Genomic DNA, 25,022 nt, shown 5'->3' on the forward strand with positions numbered 1-25,022 from the left:
AACAAAACAAAACAAAAGAAATGCCATCATTTGTTTATTGTTATGAGAAGATCTTGGAAGATATCCTCTCTGTTAAATGTAGAAATAAACATTAAGGCTCTTTGTATAATTTGATTTTAGTTGATTTTAAGAAAGGACAAAAATGAGTAGTATGAATATAGGAATAAATCCATCCATGTCATGTTTTCAACAGAAAGTACTTTCACTATCATAATTTCTGTTGCTCTGCATCGCAGTTCAGGTAAAAGTAAATGAAAATATTTAATCCTAAATTGATCATTGGACAAACTAAGAATCTATGAAACAACAGAAATTCAACTGAGCATATATTAAAGATCTACTTGGCTATATTTAGCAACCTATTCATGAATCGGGCATCATCCTATCCAGCAAGTAGGAGGCAACTCCTAAGGGCTATAGGAAAGAGTTTTTTCAAGATAGAGAGTGAAAAAGAAATTATTAGCAAAGAATACACTGTTTTAGGCAGGGTCGCTATCCCAAGGGGAGCAGAGGGGGTCAATCAGTAAACATCCTAGTGCTGACCAGGAAATATCCATGTCCACTGGCTAAAGGTTACAGTTCTGGGTACTGTAACTGCAGTGCGGTAGCTATGAAGACTTGGTTTACTGATTCATGGCCTCAAGCTAAATGAGTACATTGTGAGCCTGTGGTTTCCTTTACAACAACCTTCCCTTTTGATCTGATCTCAGCTTAACTCAGAGATGGGATCAAAATTGAAGATATTAATACTGCTCTCAGCAACAGTGCTGAAGTTCTCAGTTTGTGTTGTTCCTCTGGGTGATTTCATGGGTCTTGACCTTTATGCTCAATCCTTGTAATATTCAAGGGTTACCACTTCAGCTGTATAATATTTAAATTGGACATTTTGTCATTCTTTGGTGATGTTCCAGTTTTATAAAGATCATTTGTTTATAGGTTTCTGGCTTAGAACATGCATGTAAAGTTTTTGAGAGAACAAAATGCACCAGGCAGATTATTATGATGATTATAAACAGGATAATTCCCCAGGTTTGCAGTGCTTTCTGATGTCATTGTCCACAATATTCAAAGCAATTAGAGTCAAATAAGTAGGAAAGACCCTGCTGAAAGAGTTACTGAGTTTTACCTTCCCCAGTAGTGTTCATCTGGGTATAGCAAGTGGGGTGGCCTACAGCACAGATTCAGCCTTGCTCAGCGAAGATATAATCGAGGGCTATCTTACCTTCAAGAATTACTTTGGACAGAAAGTATTTTCTGGTGGCTGCCCTGGTTTTCCTTTAGACCTGACTCTGTTTAATACACTCCCATTGTTTATCCACCTTCATTTCTCTGATTCAGAAGCAGACAGATGCTATATTACAAGGACATCAGGACAGCCAACGTCTGGCAATGAGGGGCCATTTTTTGTAGAATTGGAATGGACTTTATCTACATGTACCATAATCTTACAAGGAAGGATTTGTGTTGGGCAGCCATTACTTTAGGAGGGATTCTGCAACAATTTCAAGAATGAAAGAGAAGGCCTTGATCAGACTTCATTTACATTTATCCCACACTAGGGAAGTAGGGCCCTGCCAAAGGAATACATCCTGGTAGCTTCTTGGTAGTCCCAACTAACTAGGGATTTAAATTTAGGAGAGTCAACCAATGAGATATCTTATTTACATTGAGAAAATGTAGGAGCAGAGTAAGATTTTCTGCTAGCCTGAAATACAAGTTTGCTCTAAATTACAGAGGTTACCCTTTGTCAATGACATAGGATATACAGGTCATTGCCAGAGTAAAGGATAAGAAAGGAGGGAGAAAGGAGTTCATATTTAGTTAGTTTCACCTAAACCCCTGTTTAGGTGAAAGAAGTCTCCTGTATCTGGGCAGAACCAGGTGATAGATGCAGACATTTGTAGCTCTGTGCTGCGTACAAGGCTCAACCTTTAGTTTTACAGCTGTTTCACTTGTTAAGGTCCCTCTTTTACTGGGATAGTCGAGGATTACCTTCCTCTGACGTTTTGTCAAAAATACCTAATCAGCAGGCTGTAAACTGTGACCCACAGGATCCATTTTGTGATCGAAGAAGGTTTCCAGTTTAACCTTTTATTGACAGTTTTGAGAATCAGATTTTGGAGACTTAGAGTAGTGGTAAGACTAGCAGGAACACAAAGGATCAGCAGAAATTTGTACACTGAGACAATTCCAAGATGGTGGCAGGGTTTTCCTAAATGTTCCTGTGATTTGCCCAACGAAGGAGGAGCCTTGATCACGGGAGATCACAGAAGGTGCCCCCCCCCCAAGGGAAAGCCCATTTATAAGTGTGCGTTTCCATAGTGAGGTCATCAGCCTCTTGGCAGAAAAATAAATACATAATGACAAGTGCATATGACAACCCATACTAAGCGGCAATGGAATGAAGTCCAGCTGCAAGTATTCAACCTATCCAGAGAGAGAAGTTATGAAGCCTCTGGAGGCAAAGATAATTTTCCCAGAATTAAGGACCTGACACGTTAGACACTGATTGTAAACCATTTTGTACTATTATATAAGTCTTCCCAGTGACATCCTTTCAAAATTTGAGTCATTTAAAACGCCCATTGTGGGTAAAGTAATGAAAAAACAAAACTTATGAGAAATGAGGTTTGCCATGGAGCCCAAAGAACCAAGTGACTGCTCTGGTTTTCCATTAGACCTCTTTGTCTAATATACTCTCAATTTTTATACACCTTCATTTCTCTGATTCAGAAGCAGACAGATGCTATATTACAAGGACATCAGGACAGCCAACGTCTGGCAACGAGGGGCCATTTTTTTGTAGAACCAGAATGGACTTTATGTACACGTACCCCAATCTTACAAATACAATATCTAGAAAAACTTAGTGTGAGCTAATTTTTGACAATGTGTCCCATTTTAATCTGACATGCCAAATGATTTAACTAGTTTAACAAACCCATTGGAATGCTCCAAGTCACAGAGACTTAAGCAGACCAAAACTACCAAGAAAGTAAACTAAGAACCCCCACCCCCACCCACTACAAAAGCATTCATCCTTTTGGCAGGAGAAAACGCAAATTCTAATGCTCATCAACTTACTTTTGATTTGAAAATTCTTCATTCCAACGTCAGTCAGTCCTGCCCACACATAACATTCCTTTCCAAACATCCCCTTTTTGCAAACATCTACAACTTTCTCTTTTACACTCATGTTTTGTCCTGAGTTTACCCTCTTTGGATAACCAGCCTCCCTTTAGGACAAAATCCCTCTTTTCCCCCCACAAAATATATTTCCATTCCTCATACTTCTTCTTTCTAAAAACACAACTCTTACTTTCTTTGCTTTCCAAGTGTTTCTCTTTTTATTTTTCAGCAGTCTGCATCACATACACTATAATTTTTAACCCGTAGAAACCTTCATATTTAAAGCAAGCTAGTCATCAAGCAGTTGTGAACCGTTTCTTAATCTGCATTCTTTAGATTGCCGAATTTATGCCGAATATCATAATTTCTGGAAATGTGTACTTCTTCATAAAACAATCTTTCAGTAAAGCACCAAATATGACTATGAACAGGCCCAAGTTTATCTTTGCTTTCCTAAAGCCAATCATTTATAAGCCCTTTTCCATAAATAGGGGAATAAGGGGGAAGGGTCAAGGAACAGAAGTACTTTGAATTCCTTCAAGAGATGCATTTCTACTTCTGTTAAGATTTGTCAGCCCAGTTGCCCTCAATTAATCAGGGTTTTATTCACATGAAATGATATCATAGGTTGATCCACCTAATCAAGCACATGAACCTCAATTTGCTTCCTTCCCTCTGGTTGCATAGTTTTAATTTTAAAGATTTCTGACATGTGGAATAACATCCTTTGTGAGTTATGAGGGTCCTCAAGTCAGTGCAAAGGATACTACCCTCCCAGTACTCAGAGTCACTCACAGTGAGAGCCGAGGGAGGAACCAACAAGCCACATGTCCCAAGCAGGCAGAAAGCTAAGAGCAGTTACACAGGATGACACAAGCAAGAAGGCAATAGCTCTCACTGTGAGAGAAAGGATCAATAGCAAGGGCCTGGATTTGGAAAGAATGAGACAACGAGAAATTTTACTTTCCTCTCTGGACCAGGCACTGTGGACAGAGATTTGGAAGGAGCTACTTCTGTTAAGAGTTTCTACTCTTCCCTGCCTTCTGCTAGTTTTTCTAGGATCCCTTGTGCAGGTGCTAGAATTTACCCGAATTTCCTCTTGACTATTTAAGAGAAAAAAGTACATAGCAATTTGCCAGGAACCACCCCGTTTCATGAACTGTGGAGGGGGCTCATTTGGCGGCTCTCCTATGAAGGTAGATATGGGGGTGTCTGTAAGGCTATGAAATAGCAGACTGCTGTTTGTGGCTGTGTAGTCTGTTTAGAGTGGAAAATCAATTCAGACTAGAATGAACCCACAAAGGAGCCCAGAGGGGATCAGGAGTAGTTGGATTAGTCTATTCATGTTCTGTTTTAGGTACTTCTTCCATCTTTAATTTTTCATTAGCCTTTTGCAATGAGTCAATCAAATAACTTTGAAATATTAAACATTTTGGAGGATTCTATTTAATTGGGGAACTCTTGCTTTTGAGTGCACATCTTAACCATCTGATTTAATTTGCAAGTTCCCCCATTATGGGCATTATATTTCTAGGTTATCATTGCCCTGAGGCCTCGCAGCAGCTTGGCCTTTATCTACATGAATGAAGACTAACTGCACATGAACATTAGCGTATGGGCAGCAGGAGATGATACTGAGTTCTGGCCACAAGAAGACTCTGTGTGCACCAGCAATTCTCTGGAATATTGCTGAAGTTTCCATCTGTGAAACTTGGTCTGAAAGCTAGGTGCTTGGCTCTTTGCCTGTTCAGTTGGACTCTGTGCAAATATCCAGCGCGATGCGACCCAGAGCAGACACGCTAGTAACTGAACACAGGCATAACACTCTGTCAGCCCAAGCTGACCTGCCTGTCAAGCAAAGCCAATTAGGTTAGGAGTCAGAACACAAAGTGAATTAGAGCTTGGAACCAGGGAGAACTCACCCACAGTGCTTGCGCCAGGTGGGAAAGATCGTGAACTTAGAGGGCTCACAGTTACCACCTCTGTGTTTTGCTTTGCCTCTGAATGCCCTTCGGAGTCAACATCAGATTCCATCCTCGCTACCAAATCTGTTAACAAAAATCAACCAAGTAAGTGTTTATAGTTTAATGGCTCTGTTAATCAACCAATTTATGAATCACACAGCATTCCATTTAGCAAGCAGAGGGAACTCCAAAAACTATAGGAGAGGAAAGGTTTTTAAGAATAGGCAGGAGGTGGAAAGGGAATATTTAGCAAAGAATTCATTGTTTTAGGCAAAGTCATCCTCCCAAGGGGAAGGGAATGGGTCAATCAGGAAACTTCCTGGGGTTGACCAGGAAATTCCCATATTGACTGATTAAAGATTACTCTTATGGCGGGGGTGGGGGGGTGGGGGGTTGAAATGGCATTTGGTTTAGGTAGTAAGTCTAGATTTATTGCCTTGGGGCCATAAGCTAAGTGTTGCCATTTGGGTCTGTGGGTTTTTTTTTCAAAGCTCCAAGAACACAAGAAGCTCCCTACTGAAGACTTACTTCAGTAGTTTAGACTTGTATATAGCAAAGCTCTTCAAACGTCTTATTACGTGCTCCTTCTCCACTGCTTAAAAAGTGCTTATCAACCACAAGGAAAAACTAAAGTGCTTCCTACTTATGGTCCCTTTGGGGCCTTGGTCTGTGATGTCAATGCCAGGACTTGACTTTTGAGTCTAGTGAGTTAGTGGATCAGAGCGGGGCCAGGGCACATTGAGGCCATCTGCCCTCCCTATCTAAAGATGACCAGCGTCTACCCCAATGAGGCACTTTGGACAAATGCTTGAACCACAAGTGACCCTGGTTGATTAGGAAAAGTATATTCACTTGACTGCAGTGATCCTCCTTGGGACAGTAGTTCATCCTGCATCCCTTCCAGTCTGGCTCACACTAGAATTGTAATAAAAGTTTGCTTAGCGGTATTACCAATGGTAATAAATACATTCATTGTGTTGGATGGAGAATGTTAATATACCTTTGCTTCATTCAATGTTTACTTACTAAATTTCACCTAATATCACCTTATGCTGATATTTTAATTTGAATCTGAAAAATTCAAGACCATACTAAAACCTCAGTAGTCAAATTATTATTTCTGGTTGAGTTGTGATTCGGCTCCATGAGATCAACAGCATTTTGTCTCCTATAACTCATTGTTTATGGGTGATACTTTGAGTAGAGCAAGATCGAAGTAAAAAGTATTTTGACTGCTACATAGAGCGTTCTTGAAATATGTATAATTGTTTCTATTTCCTGATCAAGTAAAGGTATCAAAAGTGGACTCCCTGTGTGTTTCCTATGTGAGAGGTTGCTAAGGGCTTTCACATGCACTGTTTCATTAAATCAAGAAATGATGGTAAAAAACATCACTGTGGGGCAGCCTAAGTGGCTCAGGGGTTTAGCCTTCAGTCCAGGGCATGATCCCGGAGATCTGGGATCGAGTCCCACATCAAGCTCCCTACATGGAGCCTGCTTCTCTCTCTGCCTGTGTCTCTGTCTCTGTCTCTGTCTCTCTCTCTCTCTGTGTGTGTGTCTATGAATAAATAAAATCTTTAAAAAACATCACTGTGACATTAATATTTTGGATGCTAAAACTGAGATGACAAAAGCTAAGTAAATTTGTCCTTTTCTCTTTCTCTGTAGGTTCCAAAACCCATACTGTTTTTTAAAAAGATATACTTATTTATTTTGAGAGAAAGAGTGAGAGCATATGTGGGAAGGGGCAGAGAGGGAATTTCAAATAACTTCATGCTAAGTGGGGATCACGATACAGGGATCCATCTCATGACCCTGAGATCATGACCTGAGCTGAATGAAGTGTCAGATGTTCAACTTACTGAGTCTCCCAGGTGCCCTCAAAGCCCATACTATTTGAAATCTATGGGGAAAGTACGGAATATATATGCACCATGAAAGGCAACAACATTAGATAAAAATTTCTAATTGCTTGTTTTCATTAATACTTGACAGAAAAAAATAGGGTTTTCTCTTTGAAACAAAGGGTCCTTGGAGGTTATATTCCTATTTGTATGTACATACCTTCATTTATCGAAGGAAAAAGAATCTCTTGATTAATCCCTCCTCTATCACTCTCGTGGTTGACAATACATTTGTGTTCTTTATCCATAGACGCTCCAGTCACGGTCAGCCAGCTGAATTTCATGTATGTGTCCTTAGTCTTCATAGTGTTTCCCTGCTGGGATTGCAGAACTGTTTGGTCATTCTTTTCTTTCCAATCTACCTTGATAATTTCAGGAAAAAAATCCTCGAGAAGACAAAGATATGTTCCAGCCTTATGGATTTTTATTTCAGAAATCGAAGGAAGAAAAACTGTGGGCTTGGGGGAAGTGTCTTCATTGGCACTTTTATCTGGGAAAAAAATGGAATAACAATAAAAACATAATGAGAGAAACACAAACATTTTGTGGTTTGGAACCAACTAGCACATGGTAAAAGGAAGGAAATATTGCTGTAGAATTAGTGTGTCATGGCCCTTCATCCACAGTGGTTTATGACGTACTTATTTTCTTAGTTTCCACGGGAATAGAGGTTCTCATGTGTAACTTGCCCAAAGTCATAGCTATTAAGTGAAAGAGTCTCGAACATAACGTGGAATATTTTGACACAATATACAGTCACTCGTTTGAATGGGAATCTATCGAGTTGATCTTTTAGTTACAAATATGGATCTCATACCCTCTTCTGAGTACTGGAATTCTTCACCTTGATTTCTGATTTTATAGAACATCTCATTCTTGCATCTGAACCACTGCAGGATTTTGTGTAAGGCAAAGTGTATTGCTTCACCTCCAAATTATTTACAATGCCTTAAATTTAGAAACAAAATGTCAATATTTCCAAAACTTCTCTTTTAAAAACTTTACTGATTATTTTTAAAAATGTTCTTATAGAACCCTAATCAAGTAATGCACTGGTCAGATTTTTGTTCTGCTTTAGGAAATGTTCACTAAAAGTACATTTTATTTTGGAATTTCATTTGAAGTTGTAGCCTGAGTGAGAAGACACTGTATTTTGAGTCTAAGCATCCCTCCTTAAATTTGAACCTGCCCTACATAAGCCTGCTGAATTTGTCGTAGTACCCCTCAATTTTCTTTCATTTCAAATGCTAAATAAAATTATATGTCAAAAGTTATTGTCAGAGTTTCTTGCAGATGGGATCAGAACTTCCTTTACTAATGGGAATAAAGTATTGGGGATAGCAATTGGACCTATGTCAATCGAGCATCGAGATTCATTCCTTCGTTTGATCCTCATTGAAAATATGTCTTTCACACACCAATTAATAGGGAATCACTTGTCTTATTTTATCCAATGACTTTTCAGTGTTCAGAAAACCAAAGGAAACCTAGTAAAGCCTAGTAACATGGAGTCAGTTCATGGAACTGCTTTGCCTGTCTTGTCCAAAGCAAATGGCATATTTTTCCCACCAACATCACAATCTATGAGCATTCCAAGCTCTCAACAGTAATTTCTACCTCAAACTGACTTCCGTCCAGATCATGTCCAAAGTTTGGCTTCAAACTTCTACAGTTTTCCTTCATGATGGACTAACATGATCAATGGCTGGTTGCCTGGTCCTCCAAACTTCCCTATTGTCACATTAGATCATTAGGCTGTTACCTGCCTGACCAGGTCTGCTGAAGGTCACCATCTATAAGTGACATTAAATGTCATGATGCCCATAGCAATGTTGCAGTAATAGAATGAAATGCATTTATTTAAAGACCTTTTCATCCATTTTACAAATTGGATGTGTGGAATTGGATGTGGAATGCCCACTGTGTCACTTCACAGTCCTGCTAAAGGACTCATGCTTTGAAGTCTTTTTCTCATTTTATGGTGAGAAAAACAAAACATATTTGAAAACTTGGTGTGCTTCATTTTAGCAGTTACTAAAAGGTTGTACTGCACTACATTTTTCTCCTATCTTTGAACATTCTACCCTATGCTTCTCGCCAGATACACGGGCCTTTTTTCCTTCTACTTTCTTCCTTAGTGCTTTTGGTCTTCCATTTGTATCTCCAGGCCTAACTGTACTTGTGTATTTTATTTTAGGTCTTCTCATGTAGATTTTGGAAATCAGAGGCATAAATAGATGAGAAATAGGTTGTGCATTAGAGCTTGTTTCTTTTTCTGTCCCAGAGCTTGATAGTTCAGTGAGGTCTACCTTGAAGGTGACATGAAAAGTGGCAGAAGATATTTGCAAATCACACTCTGCTATGTAAACAGAAAACATTCAGGATCAAACATGCTGAAATGTCAGAGCATAAGATGAAGCTTTTGTTCTCAACATTATGCCTCATAAAAAAGAGGTTGCCTTCTGTTTTAGTTTGAGCAAATTCCCATTTCTAAAGAAGCCCTTCTAATACTCTATTTTGCAACCATGACTCTTGGATAAGATATCAACCTGGAATACACTCATTTGAAGCTAGTTATGGAGGTAATACTGGTAAAAAGACAATAAAGACTTTTAATAAGGATGGTAAATATTACTTGGGACTAAAGTCTCTATACTTTATGCTGATATTGTAAATATATAGAATGACAGAATGACTTATTTTGTAAATGGATAACTATCTTTTTCTTAAAACATCTAGTGACATCATCATAAGGGTGTCACCAAACAGACAATCAGAGCTTAAGATAATTCAGAAATTTGCTCTAAAGTACACATTTTATTTTTAAAAAATTTTTACTTATTAATTCATTAGAGACACAAACAGAGAGGCAGAGACACAGGCAGAAGGAGAAGAAGGCTCTCTGTGGGGAGCCTGATGTGGAACTCGATCCCAGGACCCTGGGATCATGACCTGAGCTGCAGGAAGATTCTCAGCCACTGAGCCACCCAGATGGCCTAAAGTATACATTTTAGATACATGTGAGAAGTCTGAATAAAATTTTTATTGAAATAAGAGGGCAAAAAAAGTATTTCTCGAGTGCTATTTGTAAAAAAATAATTTCTAATTTGTTCCTATATTCCAATGAAGATATAAAATACCAAACGCGAGTATTTGAAGGGTACCTAGGTGGCTCATTTGGTTAAGCATCTGCCTTTGGCTCAGCTCATGATCCCAGGGTCCTGAGATGGTCCCAGTGCATTGGGCTTCCTGCTCAGTGGAGTCTGCTTCTCCCTCTGCCCCTCCCCCCAGTTCATGCATGAGCTCACTCTCTCAAATCCCTCAAATAAACAAAAATTAAAATCTTTTTTAAGAAGGTGAATATTTGACCTGATATGTATATTACTGTAATTTTATATATTCAGTATAAAAATTCTCCGTTGTTTACATTCAGACGTTTCCACTGTAAAGTGAGGGATCAACTTATGTTGATGCTAAGGATATATGTAGTAATACTTGTTACGTTCTACTCATTTTTAGAAATATGTAACAATGAGTCTTAGAAATTGAAATTATCTTTCAAAAACTGATCAATTGTTCTAGAGTGACCTGTAGACGAGATCATAATTAATATATTTTTCTGTATTCCTGATTTAAAAAGAATTCCACGGAGTGATAATTAGAACTTGTAGAACTGACTGTTTTTAATGAATGACCATGCCCCAACCTATGCAGTAGCTATTTCCATATTTAATTTCATTGATCTCCACAACATGCACTTGAAATGGTTATTGCATTGACAATGAATGGATGGAAATATAGCAAATGTTAACAGAATAAGTGTCATTACAGAACATGAGAGATTCCTAACTCTGGGAAACAAACAAGGGGTAGTGGAAGGGGAGATGGGCTGGGGGATGGGGTGACTGGATGATGAGCACTGAGGGAGGCACTTGACCGGATGAGCCCTGGGTGTTATAGGATACGTTGGCAAATCGAACTCCAATGAAAAAAATAAGTGTCATTACAAATTTCAATACTTTGTTTTTTTTCTTTTTTCCAATTTTTCCCTAAGAAGCATGTATTAGTTTCATATTTTTAAGAAAGCAATTACCAGTGAATCAAAATTTATTTGCTGAAGGATATTTATAGAGAAAGCGATAGACCCAAAAGTCTGTAGTCCACATTTTTCTCTGAACCACCCTCTCCTTAAAAGTATTTTTTTCAATCTTGTGAGTTACATCTGTCAAATTTTTAATTAGATTGTTAGAATTTACATTGAAGTCAGTTGGAAAAAAGACCAGAAAGTTGCTTTTCAATTATGAATTCATGTGGACCTATGATCACAACCACTAAAGGCATAAAAATATATCATTTCTTCTACTTTTCCAGTGTTTCACCAACCTTGTGAAAAGACTTTGAAAACGTTTATTGGAATAGATTCTATAAGGTAGCAACAGCCCAGTGAAATATTGTCCCTCATCCCGGCAAAATTTCATCCCTAAGGTTAATGAAGATGAACAAACTTACTAGACTGAATTTGGAAAAAACAAACCCAGCTTATGACACTCTCAGAGATGTTTGTGCAGTTAAATATGTCGATACCTTATATGAATCTCCTATAGACAAAATTGCAAGTTCATCAATTTTGTCTTATTTTTCTCCACTGGTTATTTTTGGAATCAAATAAATAAGACACACAAGTTTTCATAAAAATCTTTCAAAGCAGATATTGCTAATGGACCCCTTGGGGGACTACCATTGCTCTAGCTACTTAGCTCCCTGTTAATACCCTCCAAGCTAGCTTAGTCATCAACTACCCCCAGGACTGGGACAGGTCAACCACCTCTCCCAGCATCTCACTGCTACTGATGACCAAACTGGGACCAAATCCTAGAATTCAGAGCCAGTACCAGCACCTAGTCTGTCTCCCCTCCCTACCTTGTACTGAAGAATTTTTTAAAAATTTTACCTGTAACCCTGAGAATTGTGCCAGGACCAAGCACTTTGTTGTACCAGTAAGACCAGCCGCACTGTCTGAAAAGCTTTTACAGAAATATTCCTTTCTGCCCCTTATAAAATTTGCCCATATTTTTCAATATTTATATAAATATATATAAATAGGCCAGCTAGCATTAAATAAAGATGAATTTCAAGCAAAATCACATTAGATAGGAATGTAGTGAAGAATGGATAAACTAACTGATCCCTCTCTGCTTGGGCAGTTTGGGTCTGTCTTTACCATCTCACTCACAGGTATCGGACAGTCTGATTTTACCGATTCTCATCATTTCCTGAAACATCTGAATCTTTTTTCTTAAAGGGTTTTCATGTATCATATCAGTTCTTTTCCTAGAGTGTAATTTACACTTATTACTTCTATGATTTTAACAGAAGGACAAAAATAGAAGCAATATATTTTAATATTTACTATATGAAATTTCAATATTTGGTAGGAATTTTTTATTTCTACACATTGAAGGTTGGATATCTGGTTTGATTATAAGGTAAGTTCTTTCCAGAATTTAGTCCTCACTGATAGGAGGTCGAATATGTTGTTAGGGAATGTGAAATATTAATGATCATCTCTTAACTTATATCTTCTGAAAGACTGTTCCTTTGAACTTGAAATTACCCTCACAAGTTCCAGGGCATTGATTTAAAATCCTGTGCTGCTCATCAAACGATCCTATTTGTTTTGGTCTTTCTGCGGTTGTCCAGCATGAGTGGGAAGGCTGCTCTGAGTTACGCAGCTAGTCCTGCATAATTCCTCCCGTTCTTCTGCCAACTTCGATATTTCCAGCAAATTTGACACCAATACAGAAAGATTGAAAGGAATGGTGTCAAAAGGACCTGTCCTTTTCGTTTTTTAAGAAATACCCTAAGTATCATATTGTTAGAATTTAATAAATACATATTCAACATGACTTACTTAATGTCTTGGGAGGGAGGAGAGGCAATTTTGGTGCTGTGATTAGAAGCAGAATCATTGCTTTCTGCATGAGGAGTAAAACAAATTATGAGCTATTACTAGTTAAACATTCAACTACATAGTCTATTTAAAAGGTCAGACTACAAAAGAGTGTAGATTTAGAATAAAGTTATGGCTTACTGTTTCTAATAGCATTTAGTGGTATAAACCATGCCCTTTGGAACAAATATCTATTGAGTCCCAAACTTTGCCATAGTAACTAGTCATGTGAATTTAGGCAAATAGTTGAACTCTCTAAGCCTCAATTTCTCCATCAGTGAAATTGGAATAAGAAAATCCTCTACAACATTCTTAAGGATTGAAATAATGTACAGAAACAGAGGTATTTGATTCTCAGTAAATATTAGCTAAGGTATTATTGTCTTTAATCAAATGGTTTGGGGCATCTTTATCAAATTTTTCACTAAACAGATATAAAGATTTTATAAGAAATATGTATTTACTATATAAATTAAGAATGCAAAAGAGCTCATGAATCCCACATTCTGTGTCTCTGGCAGCCACTGGTCAAAAAACATGGCTCAATCAGGCCACAATCTAGAATACATACCCACTAGGCTACAAGCTTATGAGTGTTGGGACTACATGTTGTGCAACCATGTCCTTCTAGTGTCCAGCATAGAAACTATCTTCAGTGAGACAATAAATGAACAAATGAAGATGTAAACCATGCAGACAGACTCTCTTCATGGATTCTGGGTCTGAAATGGTTCACTGAGCTCACAAATTCCATTAAACTGGTCCGTCTCAAGGCAATATCACAATACTCACAATAGCACAAATTGTGATTACTCTCAGCTGACCTACTAAGAAGCTAGAGTCATAAAAATATGTTGATTTATGTTCTATAGTCATCCACTGCTCCATAGTCATTCAGTTAAGAGTTAAATTTTTGCACTGCTCTTAAAGATGAGCTCTAAAGCAGTCATACCTGTTTTGCAGGTAACTAGAAAAAGGAGTACAATTTGCCAAGACAGGAGCACTGTTAATACTAGAGCTAGTTCATCAAAGTGTTTCTCACTGAAAAGACCATCTAAAAGAAAGCCACCTTGAACCAAGAGCTTACACAAATAGTTCACAGACACAGTCCTAAAAGATCTTAAATTTAAGTCTGCATCTGTACTGTTGTGTGTATATTTCCTAAAAGTAGAATTTCAATCTTCATGCAGCAGGGAAGTAAAAAAACTTTATGCTCAAGTGTTTTTATCACCAAATATAGTGGCCATTACCTGCAAAATTGTTGTCCATATGCTGAGAAGATCCTACATTGTTTTTTTAAACACATCTATCAATTCTTCATTTACAGGATCAAAAAAGAACAAAGTTACTTACAAGGAGGAGTTACTATAAGCCTAGTACCTTCTGTAAATATCTTGATCCAGCCCGGTTAGAGGTTATCACACTGGTTAGAGTGTCTACAAAAACATCAACGTTCTCCGGAGCTTCATGGGAGGACCAGAAGGTAGAAACCTTTCACTGGCAATTTGATCCTTTGAGGTCATTGAAAGTAGGGCTCATGGCAGCTGATATTATATAAGTCTTCCTCCGATTAATTGAACCAAGTGTCTGTTTTGATGGGGGCAGTAAACACAGAAAAGTGCTGATGGAAAATGGGGACAATGGGAGCAAATAAAAAGAAAGAGAGAGAGATAAAGAGGGGGAGAAAAAGGAGGAGAAAGAGAAGAAAGAAAAGGAAGGAGAAAATATGAAAATAAGAAGAGGAAGCAAAGAAAGGAAAGGAAGAAAAAGAAGTGATAGGGACGGAATGATCAACCAACGACTTTCCTAAATTACCAAGAAAGTGTTCAGAGACTTAAGATATTTTGATTTCCAGGTGTTCAAGTGTGTGAAATTGCTCAGAAATGCATCAAAGGAAAAGCCCTTTTGTTCTCACAAACACCAGGCCTGTTATGTCAGCAATGTGGGATTGCATTTCAGAAAGAGGATATGCATTAGTAACTGAAAAAATGATCATGCCAACAGAAACATACTGCATAAATGTGAATAATGGTCTCCATCTCCATTTTTCAGTATGCCACTTTTACCATTTGGAAACCCTAATATATACCAGGCAAAGAAAAAAAAATGAGAAAATAATCCCTTGATGAAAATATTTTCCTGGAATGAAAAGAAATTCTAACTCTTGTAGAAAAATAGATTCTTCATTAAAACCGAAATTAAAAAACAAACCCAGTTCTCTGATTTGTTTCAACAGAAGCTTCTTGGAAGCTATTCCATGAGCTTTGGAAATGTAGAGCCCTGCCTCTGTGGATATCCAGCTTTGGACAAGGCATTTGGATCCCTGGCTCCCTACATCCCCATTTGTGGAGTGGGCGTGGGCTTTGTATGTCCAAAGGCCCTTCCCGATCCAACAGCTAATGATTCTGTAATTGAGAGCAGGAAAGGCTCTGCCATGGTTTCTCAAGCGAGAAAAGAGTTTGGGGTTAGTAATGGAGAAGGTATTCTTACAGGCCCCTTCTGATTTCATGCATGACCTTGTGAGATCCCAGCAGCCTCCGTAGCAGGTGGATTCATCAAACTTGATGACATTGAGGATCATCACTTACAAGACTCCGTTGTCTTTCTTATTCCTTGTTCAAGCAGGAATTGGGCTAGTATTGCTTGTAATCTTGGATGAGCCATCCAGGATTTATTTCAAAGGCTCTCCCATTTTTTATCGATACTGCTGCACAATGGCCATCTCCAGGGAAACCCTTGAGAGTTTGCAACCTATCTGCAAGCTTCTGTCTGCTGTTCTGGTGAAGGAGACTTGATCCTTAGAGAATCTCAGCTTGCTATCTTTATTTGAAAGCCAAAGGAGAGAAATCAGAGATGCTTGAACAAGTTGACAGTCGGCATAAAAACAGTGAACAGACAAGAAAGGAGTATAGTCAACCAAGAAACTCAAGTGAAAGATAATTGTACATCCATGGATTTGGCATTGCCCCTGACTGGTCAGAATTTTCTCCAAAAGGGGGCATAAATGAGGACTGGGGAGGCAGTGGCAGTCCTTGTTCTTCAGAGACAAAACAGGAGAGGAAGTTTGCTTTAGAAACAAGGAAAGAGGGTCACCTGGGTGGCTCAGAGGTTGAGCATCTGCCTTTTGCTCAGGTCAGGATCCCAGGGTCCTGAGACCGAGTCCAACTTCAGGCTCCCCACAGGGACCCTGCTTTTCCCTCTGCCTGTGTCTCTGTCCCTCTCTGTGTCTCTCATGAATAAATAAATAAAATCTTTTAAAAAAAGAAGCAAGGAAAGATTGTTCATTGTTATTTTTATTGTGTTTTTGGTGTAAAAAATTACCAGGTTCCTAAAAAACCTCACCCAAACATTCATGTTATAATCATTCCAGGTTATCTCCCTTTGGAGGGCAACACCTTCACATTTTTCCTTTAGGTTTTGTTTCAAACATTCCTATCCTGGGAGGCCTGGGTGGCCTAGTGGTTGAGCATCGGCCTTCAGTTCATGGCATGATGCTGGGTTCCCAGGATCCAGTCCCGCATTGGGACCCCCACAGGGAACCTGCTTCGCCCTCTCCCTATGTCTCTGCCCGTCTATGTGTGTCTCTCATGAATAAATTTTTAAAAATCTTAAAAAGCAACCAACAAGCACACCAAGGATAGGTGTATCCCTAAGGTATTTTTCTCTTTCAGGTATAGATTTTTCACTATAGTTGGCAAGAGTGTAGGGAGTTAAGGCTATCATGAAAATTGGAAGAAAAGACTTATTACAGTATATCATGAGATAATAATCCCACAACTTTATGCAGAAATAAGATACATTTTATAGATCAGTAGTTGGAAGAAAGTTCACAAATTTGGGGGGATGTTAACAATTCCTGTACTTTTTGATTTAGATGCTCTGACATTACTATGCTCTCTTGTGAATGAAGAAAACTCTTGGAGGAAAACAATCTTTTATTTTATTACCCCGGACTCTTTTCCTATTCACAATTCTTAGGTTTGTAAATACAGCAAATCTTACTGTTATTTAGAGGACAATGTAAGATGTGACTTTCCAAGAGTCCCTGAGTTCCTGTGTTAGCTGAGGTGGCTCAGTAAGGCAGTTTAGCTGTAATGGGAAAGGACAGTGTGACGTGGTGACCCAGTGCTAGAACTGTCCTGTATGGAACCTCCTTCAGTCCCCAGAAACCATATGAGCAAGATTTAGTGACTTTCCTGGATGGTGGTGTCAGTGAAGTGGCTGAGCAGATATTCAAACCTAGGTTTATATCACACCAAAGGCTTTGTAGCTTCCAACATTCATTCATTCGCTGAAAGTCAGCACCCCATTGCTCACACTGGTATGAATTCCTTCCCAGGAAGCTTTCATTGGTGGAGAGTTAGAGAAAATTCACACTTCCAAAGCCAGCCTAGTCCCCAGAGAGGTAAGGATAGAAAATAAAGTGACCTTGGGTCACTTGGGCTTGGACTAAGTAGTGAGGAGTTAGACTGGACTAGAAATTCATTGTTGCAATGTTATCAGGGTTCAAATTTGCTGTTGTCAAAGTTCAAACATTCAAAAATCTTCCAGTTCCACTTTGTCTCTTTTATTTATTTTATTTTATTTTATTTTATTTTATTTTATTTTATTTTATTTTATTATTTTATTTTAGAGTCTTCTTCCGCTCCCTAGAGGAAGTCTGCCTCTTGGGACTCTCTCGATCTATTCCGCTATTATTTTTATTCAAGGTTTGCCAGCATGGTAGTGAAAGGCCAGGGAAGGAAACATCCTCTGATATTTCTCTTAATCTCAATTTTAAGCTGATACAGTGGAATTGGAATGGACTCATAAGGATGTGGCCTTCACAAGTATCCTGCATGTTTTCCAGAAGTGGAATATTTTCTTTTTTTTTTTTTAAGATTTTATTTATTTATTCATAAGACACACACACACAGAGAGGGGGGCGGGGGAGGCAGAGACACAGGCAGAGGGAGAAGCAGGCTCCATGCAGGGAGCCTGACTTGGGACTCCATCCTAGGACTCCAGGATCACGGCCAGGCCTAAGGCAGGCGCTAAACCACTGAGCCACCCAGGGATCCCAAAGAAGTGCAATATTTTCAATCTTTGTCTCCTCTCCCAGCTGCAGGAGGTACCCAACTACTTCAGGCAGTGGTTTGATGCCCATCCTAACGCACTGGAAATCTTGTTATTTTCGGACATAGCATAGATGTGTGAGGCACAGCTCCAGTGGTTGCCTCCTTTGCCTTCCCTCAACTGCAGTGGGATTCCACTAGTGCCCTCCCTGATATGAAGTCTCTTTTTCCTGCAGTGGTGATGGGATAGATTCAGCTGGGTGGAGTTTAGCCATATTTGTTGTTCCTCTCTGCAGCGTCAAGGGGGAAGCTCTCTCTGGATTGTCCCTGATCGTACTTACAAGAATTTTGTGAGGATTCAAGAGAAGATGCTTAAAACCACTGGGAAACACGCTTTATATGGTTCCAAGGGGTTCACCCTCTCCCACTAGTCTACTGAGCTCTTATTATTTCATTAACAAATTCAACTTTAATCTGTGACCAGGTGAATGTGTTTGACAGGATCTGTGCAAGATGAGTAAATGCTCACCTCCTGTTCCTCACTACAACTGCTTGTCTGCCTCTAGTTTTTGTATAATCACATAACCTGCAATGTCAATTCTATGATGGACTCAAACAAAGTTTAATATTTCATTCCTGCTATGTTGGATATTATTGTAAAATGTCAGCAGTGCCATTTCCAGCTCTCTCCATCTCTAAGCACATGCGATCCATCATTTATTCAACCAATCTCCTATATTTGGATGCACTTAAGTAATTTTACATTTTGTAGTTACCCAATGAATACCTTGTGCATATATATTTTCATAGTGTTAAAATTCTGCCTTCAGAGTAAATTTCTGAAAGTGTTTTGGCTAGCTTGAAAAATAAATGCATATTAACTTCTGTTAGATATTTCCCAATTGCCCCACAAAATGGTATATTTTGCATCCTAACCAGATATGTATGAGTGCCTGTTTACTTTCATAGCATTGCCAACAGAGAGTATTGTGAAACTTATATTCTTGCCCGGCTTATGGCAAGTGAGATATGGTATCTCAGATTTAATTGAACTTTATGTTATACCAAGTGAAGTTCATAAACTTTTTATAAGTTTAAGACCTATGTATATATTTCTTGTCATGAAATGACTTTTGTTGTTTTCTTTCCATTTTTCTTAGGATATTCTAAATGGTCTACTTCCATTTTTAAAATGCATTTTACTATTAGGCATAGTTCACCATTACATTTTATACAGGCTGTAAATATTTCCTTATGGTTTGTTATGTGTCCTTATCTTATACTGCTTTTTGCCATGCAAATTTTATTTTCATGTTCATGGAGTAAACTTTCTCAATATTTTCTCTTATTATATCTTGAATTTTAGTTGTAAATCCAAACTTATTCCCTTATTCTTTTTGCACTGGAAATATTGTCAACTCTTTTCTACAAGGTTAGATAACAAATATTTTATTTAGGCTTTTGGTCCTAAGGTCTCTGTTGAGAAATCTTCACATCTGTCATCATACATCGTAGCAAAACAAAAACAAAAACAAAAACAACAACAACAAAAAAACAAACAACAAGACAAAAACAGTCATACATAGTTAGGAAATGAATAGACATGGCTGCAATCCAGGGTCAGCAGCAGGTGTTCTATTAGAATTGTGTGAAAGGATAAGTTGTCTGTTTTCATTTGTTTCCATTATTTAAAATAAAAAAGAAAATATCATGAGTTTTGTTTCACATTTTGTCATATTAGGTTCAAAAATGCCATAATAACCCATGTAAGCAAATATAAAGCTTTTAGAGAGCAGAAGACATGCTCCAAACACTTGTAAGAATTTTTATGTATTATTTAAGTTTCTCCTCTCAACAGTTCTTTCAGGTAAATAAATGTATATTTTCCATTTTCAAATGAGGAAAATGAATCAAAGATATATTCAGCAATTTATCTAGAGTAAGACGTTTAGTATGGGGAGGATGGATATGTAACAAAGGGTCATTGACAACATACTGCAAAATAGGGAAACATAAACTAAAAATAAATGTCACTCAAAGTAGATCATTCTAGGGCACTAAGTCACAAACGTGTTCTTTAGAGGGCCAAATGGTCAACATTTTTGGCTTTGTGGGTCTCTGATGAAACTACCCAACACTGTCTCTGTTGTGCAAAGCACATTCAGAAAATTTGTAAGCATGGTCAAGGTTGTGTTTCAATAAAACTTTATTTACAGAACTGGGGCTTGCCTGGCATGGGCAAATCTTGCAGACCCCCTGTTCTATGATAACTACTATTGCCATTATGGTTGATTGTAGCTCTTTGGTTTTTCTTTACTTCTGGGAGTTAAAGAGTACTAATGTTTTTAGAAGGGAAAATACAAATAGATTACCATTTTAAGTGTCATATATACATTTATATTTACATTGTTATATAAATAATTTCATTATTAAATGTAAAAACAAAAAATTCTTGGCTGTTGAAGAGCTGGAAATACTGACTCCACTGTTGGATTTCCATCTTGATCACGTCCTCTCTTGGGGAACCATGTTCTGGGCCCCTCAGAGTTTAATATTCACATCTTAGAAATGCCAATCATGGAACAAATCTGAGGGAATTTTCTCGAACCCTCACTTAACTTGTAAACATTCTGTATCATTCTTCCAAAACAAGGTTTTTAATGGCTACATAATATCTTGTCACATCTAAGCCACATAGGTAAGTTTGTCCTTTCCGACCAATTCACCCTTGTAGTGTTTCATGGTTGTCGTGTGTTGACAAATCAAGGTGGCCCCATCTCCCCTGTGGCCAATTCAATCCATTCTACATTGCTCTTTGGAGGATTAAATAAAATAACTTGTGTAATATATTTAGCACAGACGCTGTGAGAACTTTAATCCCTCTTTTCATTCATTAATTTCTTAGAGGATTCATTATTCTCTGACCCCATATTTCATTAGGGTCTCCTTAATTTTGTGTCTTAGATGTCTTAGAGTATTGGTGAGGCCCTATTGAGACCCAGGCCCTCAGGTTCCACCTGCGGGGACCCACTCCACTTAGGAATCATGATGGACAGGGTATAGGACACAAGAACCTGCATTTGCCCCTGGGAAGGTCCTGAAACTGCTGTGGCATGGATTCATTCTGTTTTCATGAAACCCTTACATTTGATAACACCACACGAGTCTTTTTTTTTTGTTATAAATTTATTTTTTATTGGTGTTCAATTTGCCAACATATAGCATAACACTCAGTGCTCATCCCATCAAGTGCCCACCTCAGTGCCCGTCACCCAGTCACCCCCACCCCCCGCCCACCTTCCCTTCCACCACCCCTAGTTCATTTCCCAGAGTTAGGAGTCTTTCATGTTCTGTCTCCCTTTCTGATATTTCCCATTCATTTTTTCTCCTTTCCCCTTTATTCCCTTTCACTATTTTTTTATATTCCCCAAATGAATGAGACCATATAATGCTTGCACATAAAAGCATAAGATACCTAGGAATAAACCTAACCAAAGAGGTAAAGGACCTATACTCTAAAAACTATATAACACTTCTGAAAGAAATTGAGGAAGACACAAAGAGATGGAAAAATATTCCATGCTCATGGATTGGCAGAATTAATATTGTGAAAATGCCAATGCTACCCAGGCAATTTACATGTTCAATGCAATCCCTATCAAAATACCATGGACTTTCTTAGAGAGTTAGAACAAATTATTTTAAGATTTGTGTGGAATCAGAAAAGACCCCGAATAGCCAGGGGAATTTTAAAAAAGAAAACCATAGCTGGGGGCATCACAATGCCAGATTTCAGGTTGTACTACGAAGCTGTGGTCATCAAGACAGTATGATACTGGCACAAAAACAGACACAGATCATTGGAACAGAATAGAGAATCCAGAAGTGGACCCTCAACTTTATGGTCAACTAATATTCGACAAAGGAGGAAAGACTATCCACTGGAAAAAAGACAGTCTCTTCAATAAATGGTGCTGGGAAAATTGGACATCCACATGCAGAAGAATGAAACTAGACCACTCTCTTGCACCATACATAAAGATAAACTCAAAATGGATGAAATATCTTAATGTGAGACAAGATTCCATCAAAATCCTAGAGGAGAACACAGGCAACACCCTTTTTGAACTTGGCCACAGTAACTTCTTGCAAGATTCATCCATGAAGGCAATAGAAACAAAAACAAAAATGAACTATTGGGACTTCATCAAGATAAGAAGCTTTTGCAAAGCAAAAGATACCATCAACAAGACTCAAAGACAACCTACAGAATGGGAAAAGATATTTGCAAATGACGTATCAGATAAAGGACTAGTTTCCAAGATCTATAAAGAACTTAATAAACTCAACAGCAAAGAAACAAACAATCCAATCATGAAATGGGAAAAAGACATGAACAGAAATCTCACAGAGGAAGACATAGACATGGCCAACAAGCACATGAGGAAATGCTCCGCATCAGTGGCCATCAGGGAAATACAAATCCAAACCACAATGAGATACCACCTCACACCAGTGAGAATGGAGAAAATTAACAAGGCAGGAAACCACAAATGTTGGAGAGGATGCGGAGAAAGGGGAACCCTCCTGCACTGTTGGTGGGAATGTGAACTGGTGCAGCCACTCTGGAACACTGTGTGGAGGTTCCTCAAAGAGTTAAAAATATATCTGCCCTACCACCCAGCAATTGCACTGTTGGGGATTTACCCCAAAGATACAGATGCAATGAAACACCGGGACACCTACACCCCGATGTTTATAGCAACAACGTCCACAATAGCCAAACTGTGGAAGGAGCCTTGGTGTCCATTGAAAGATGAATGGATAAAGAAGATGTGGTTTATGTATACAATGGAATATTACTCAGCCATTAGAAACGACAAATACCCACCATTTGCTTCCACGTGGATGGAACTGGAGGGTATTATGCTGAGTGAAATAAGTCAATTGGAGAAGGCACCACCTCATTCTTAGAATGAGAAATAGAATGAAGCTGTTGTCATGATATCAGGCACCAGAAATGAACTGCAGGCATGGTGATTATGTGTTCAGATCCCCACGTTGTCAAAGTTTCAAGCTTTTCAACATCTGAAAGTGAACTATAAGGAGGTGAGGGAGGAGTTTTTTTTTTTTTTTTTTGGGGGGGGGAGGAGGTTTTGTAATTTCACCCATTACTTGTGTGTCCATCTATTTTGAAACCTGGTGACCATCAGGTACTAATTATAGGATTTTATTCTCAATCATGATTTTTAATTTGTTAATTTGTGAAAGGACTTTGCAAACTTGTCTTTACAGATAAAGAGAGCATACGTTATTCTTCTTTTAATCAACTGAATCATATAGACATTTTTAGTTTTCTTTACAGAATCCTGAGAACAATGTCTTAGAGGCATAACCACCATGTGGCAGCCACCTGATGTGCTCCAGGGCCTGTTTCAATCAGTAATGGTTTTTTGGTTCCTAGTATTGACCCTGAATGTGGAGCGAGAGTGATGCATTCGGGATTTACACCTTGGTTTCTCCATTACCCAAATAGCTGCCATTTACGTAGGGATAAAGCAATCTGTAGATTCCTTCAGTCTGGCCACAGAATGGTAATCAATGCATGGAATTTTTATGTTTGACTGATCATTCTACCTCTGAAAAAATGTAATATCCATCAATGAAATTACAAAGTAGTAATAAGGAATAATTATGTAATCTGTATATCCCTTTCCTCTCTTTCTTTGCACTATTCAGGCACTAGAAATCCCTCTCCACAGTGCATTAACAGACAAATGAATATTCCTTTGAACCATTCCATTTGTATTTTCAGACAGTCTAATTTAGTGGGAATTGGTCAAACTGCTTACTTTGTACCATAATTGCTGATAACCCGTGGGGCCCACTGTGCAAACAGGATCTGCAATGTCTCCCTGCAAAACTCAAGAAATACTGCAGAGGGAGAGTCTCAGGCTGAGCACCCAGCTGTGTAGCCTCTGTGGTTGCCCATATTGAGTAGAATGTGGGTGGGCCAGACCTGAAGATAGTTCTTGTGCAGCTTCTATGGGCAACTCTAATGCTGTGGATACAAATCCAGCAGCCACAGTAGTTCACAGCCTCATGTTGTTTCCTTAAGATATTTATTGTCAAGGTTGTCATGGAAGCTTATGGTTCTTCCCACTTAAGTGACCATATGGAAGCTTTGTTGAGAAAATTTTAGATATTTTATCCCTGATCTGGTATCTGTCAGTACCAGTGAATGGCTCCTTTGTTAATGTCCTAAGGGAAACCTTTTATGATATGTGGGCACGCTCATCTCTTGCTCTAGAAAATGATATTTCAGGTGTTCCATCTTTATCCGCCCAAGGCCAACTGCAAACAACGAAGAGAAATTCACATGAGCAAATGATATGGAAAAAGGCAACAAGAAAGAATTTCCTGAGTCTCTTCTGTAGACTGAAGTGCCTGGGGGACAGCTCATAAGCCCAGAGGGTTGAGAAGATGACTACTTCCAGAAGTGGCATTTTTCTGGCTTGGCAGGCTCTCCATCAATAAGGTAAGAAGTGAGGTGCCTGTTAACAAGACTTGTCAGGACAGCTGCAGGAGGGCGGGACTGGTTCTGGGTTCTTAGAAGAAGTGGTGGCTTAGATAGTTCCCTGGAGTTCTTCTCGATCTGTCACAGATCTGAGCAAGTCTAGGGCTTTCTGTGTCTCATGAGTGCTGGGCAGATGCGGTAAGAGGATTCTCAATCTGAAAATAAATTCCTGGTAAACGTATCTGTATAGGGTGAGTCAGGATATTTCTCAAACCCACTCACACATTCACATACTACAGGAATCCCACACTACGGAAACACTGCTCAGTAATATGGGGACAGGTCTGCTGGACTCAGCCCTTATGTCTGTGTGTCTCTGATTTGCTGTTATTGGGGACTCAGATGGGAAACTGACTCTACTCTTCTGTCACACAGCACAACAGAACAAAATCAGACCCTGAAATATCTCTTTGACATTACTGAATATGCCATGTGCACAAGAAC

The 25,022-nt window shown here is 38.6% G+C and overlaps 1 gene segment (V, D, J or C); it reads right to left on the reverse strand.

Annotated features, from left to right (window-relative positions):
- LOC144293013 (T-cell receptor gamma chain C region 5/10-13-like) overlaps window positions 1–25,022 on the reverse strand; it is a 44,538-nt gene that overhangs the window by 4,590 nt on the left and 14,926 nt on the right. Inside the window, 3 exon segments of the C gene segment in view lie at window positions 5,052–5,177; window positions 7,158–7,487; window positions 11,949–12,013. Of these exon segments, the coding sequence occupies window positions 5,052–5,177; window positions 7,158–7,487; window positions 11,949–12,013 (521 nt within the window).

The sequence above is a fragment of the Canis aureus genome, chromosome 21 (genome assembly GCF_053574225.1).
Source record: "Canis aureus isolate CA01 chromosome 21, VMU_Caureus_v.1.0, whole genome shotgun sequence".
Taxonomy (NCBI): domain Eukaryota; kingdom Metazoa; phylum Chordata; class Mammalia; order Carnivora; family Canidae; genus Canis; species Canis aureus.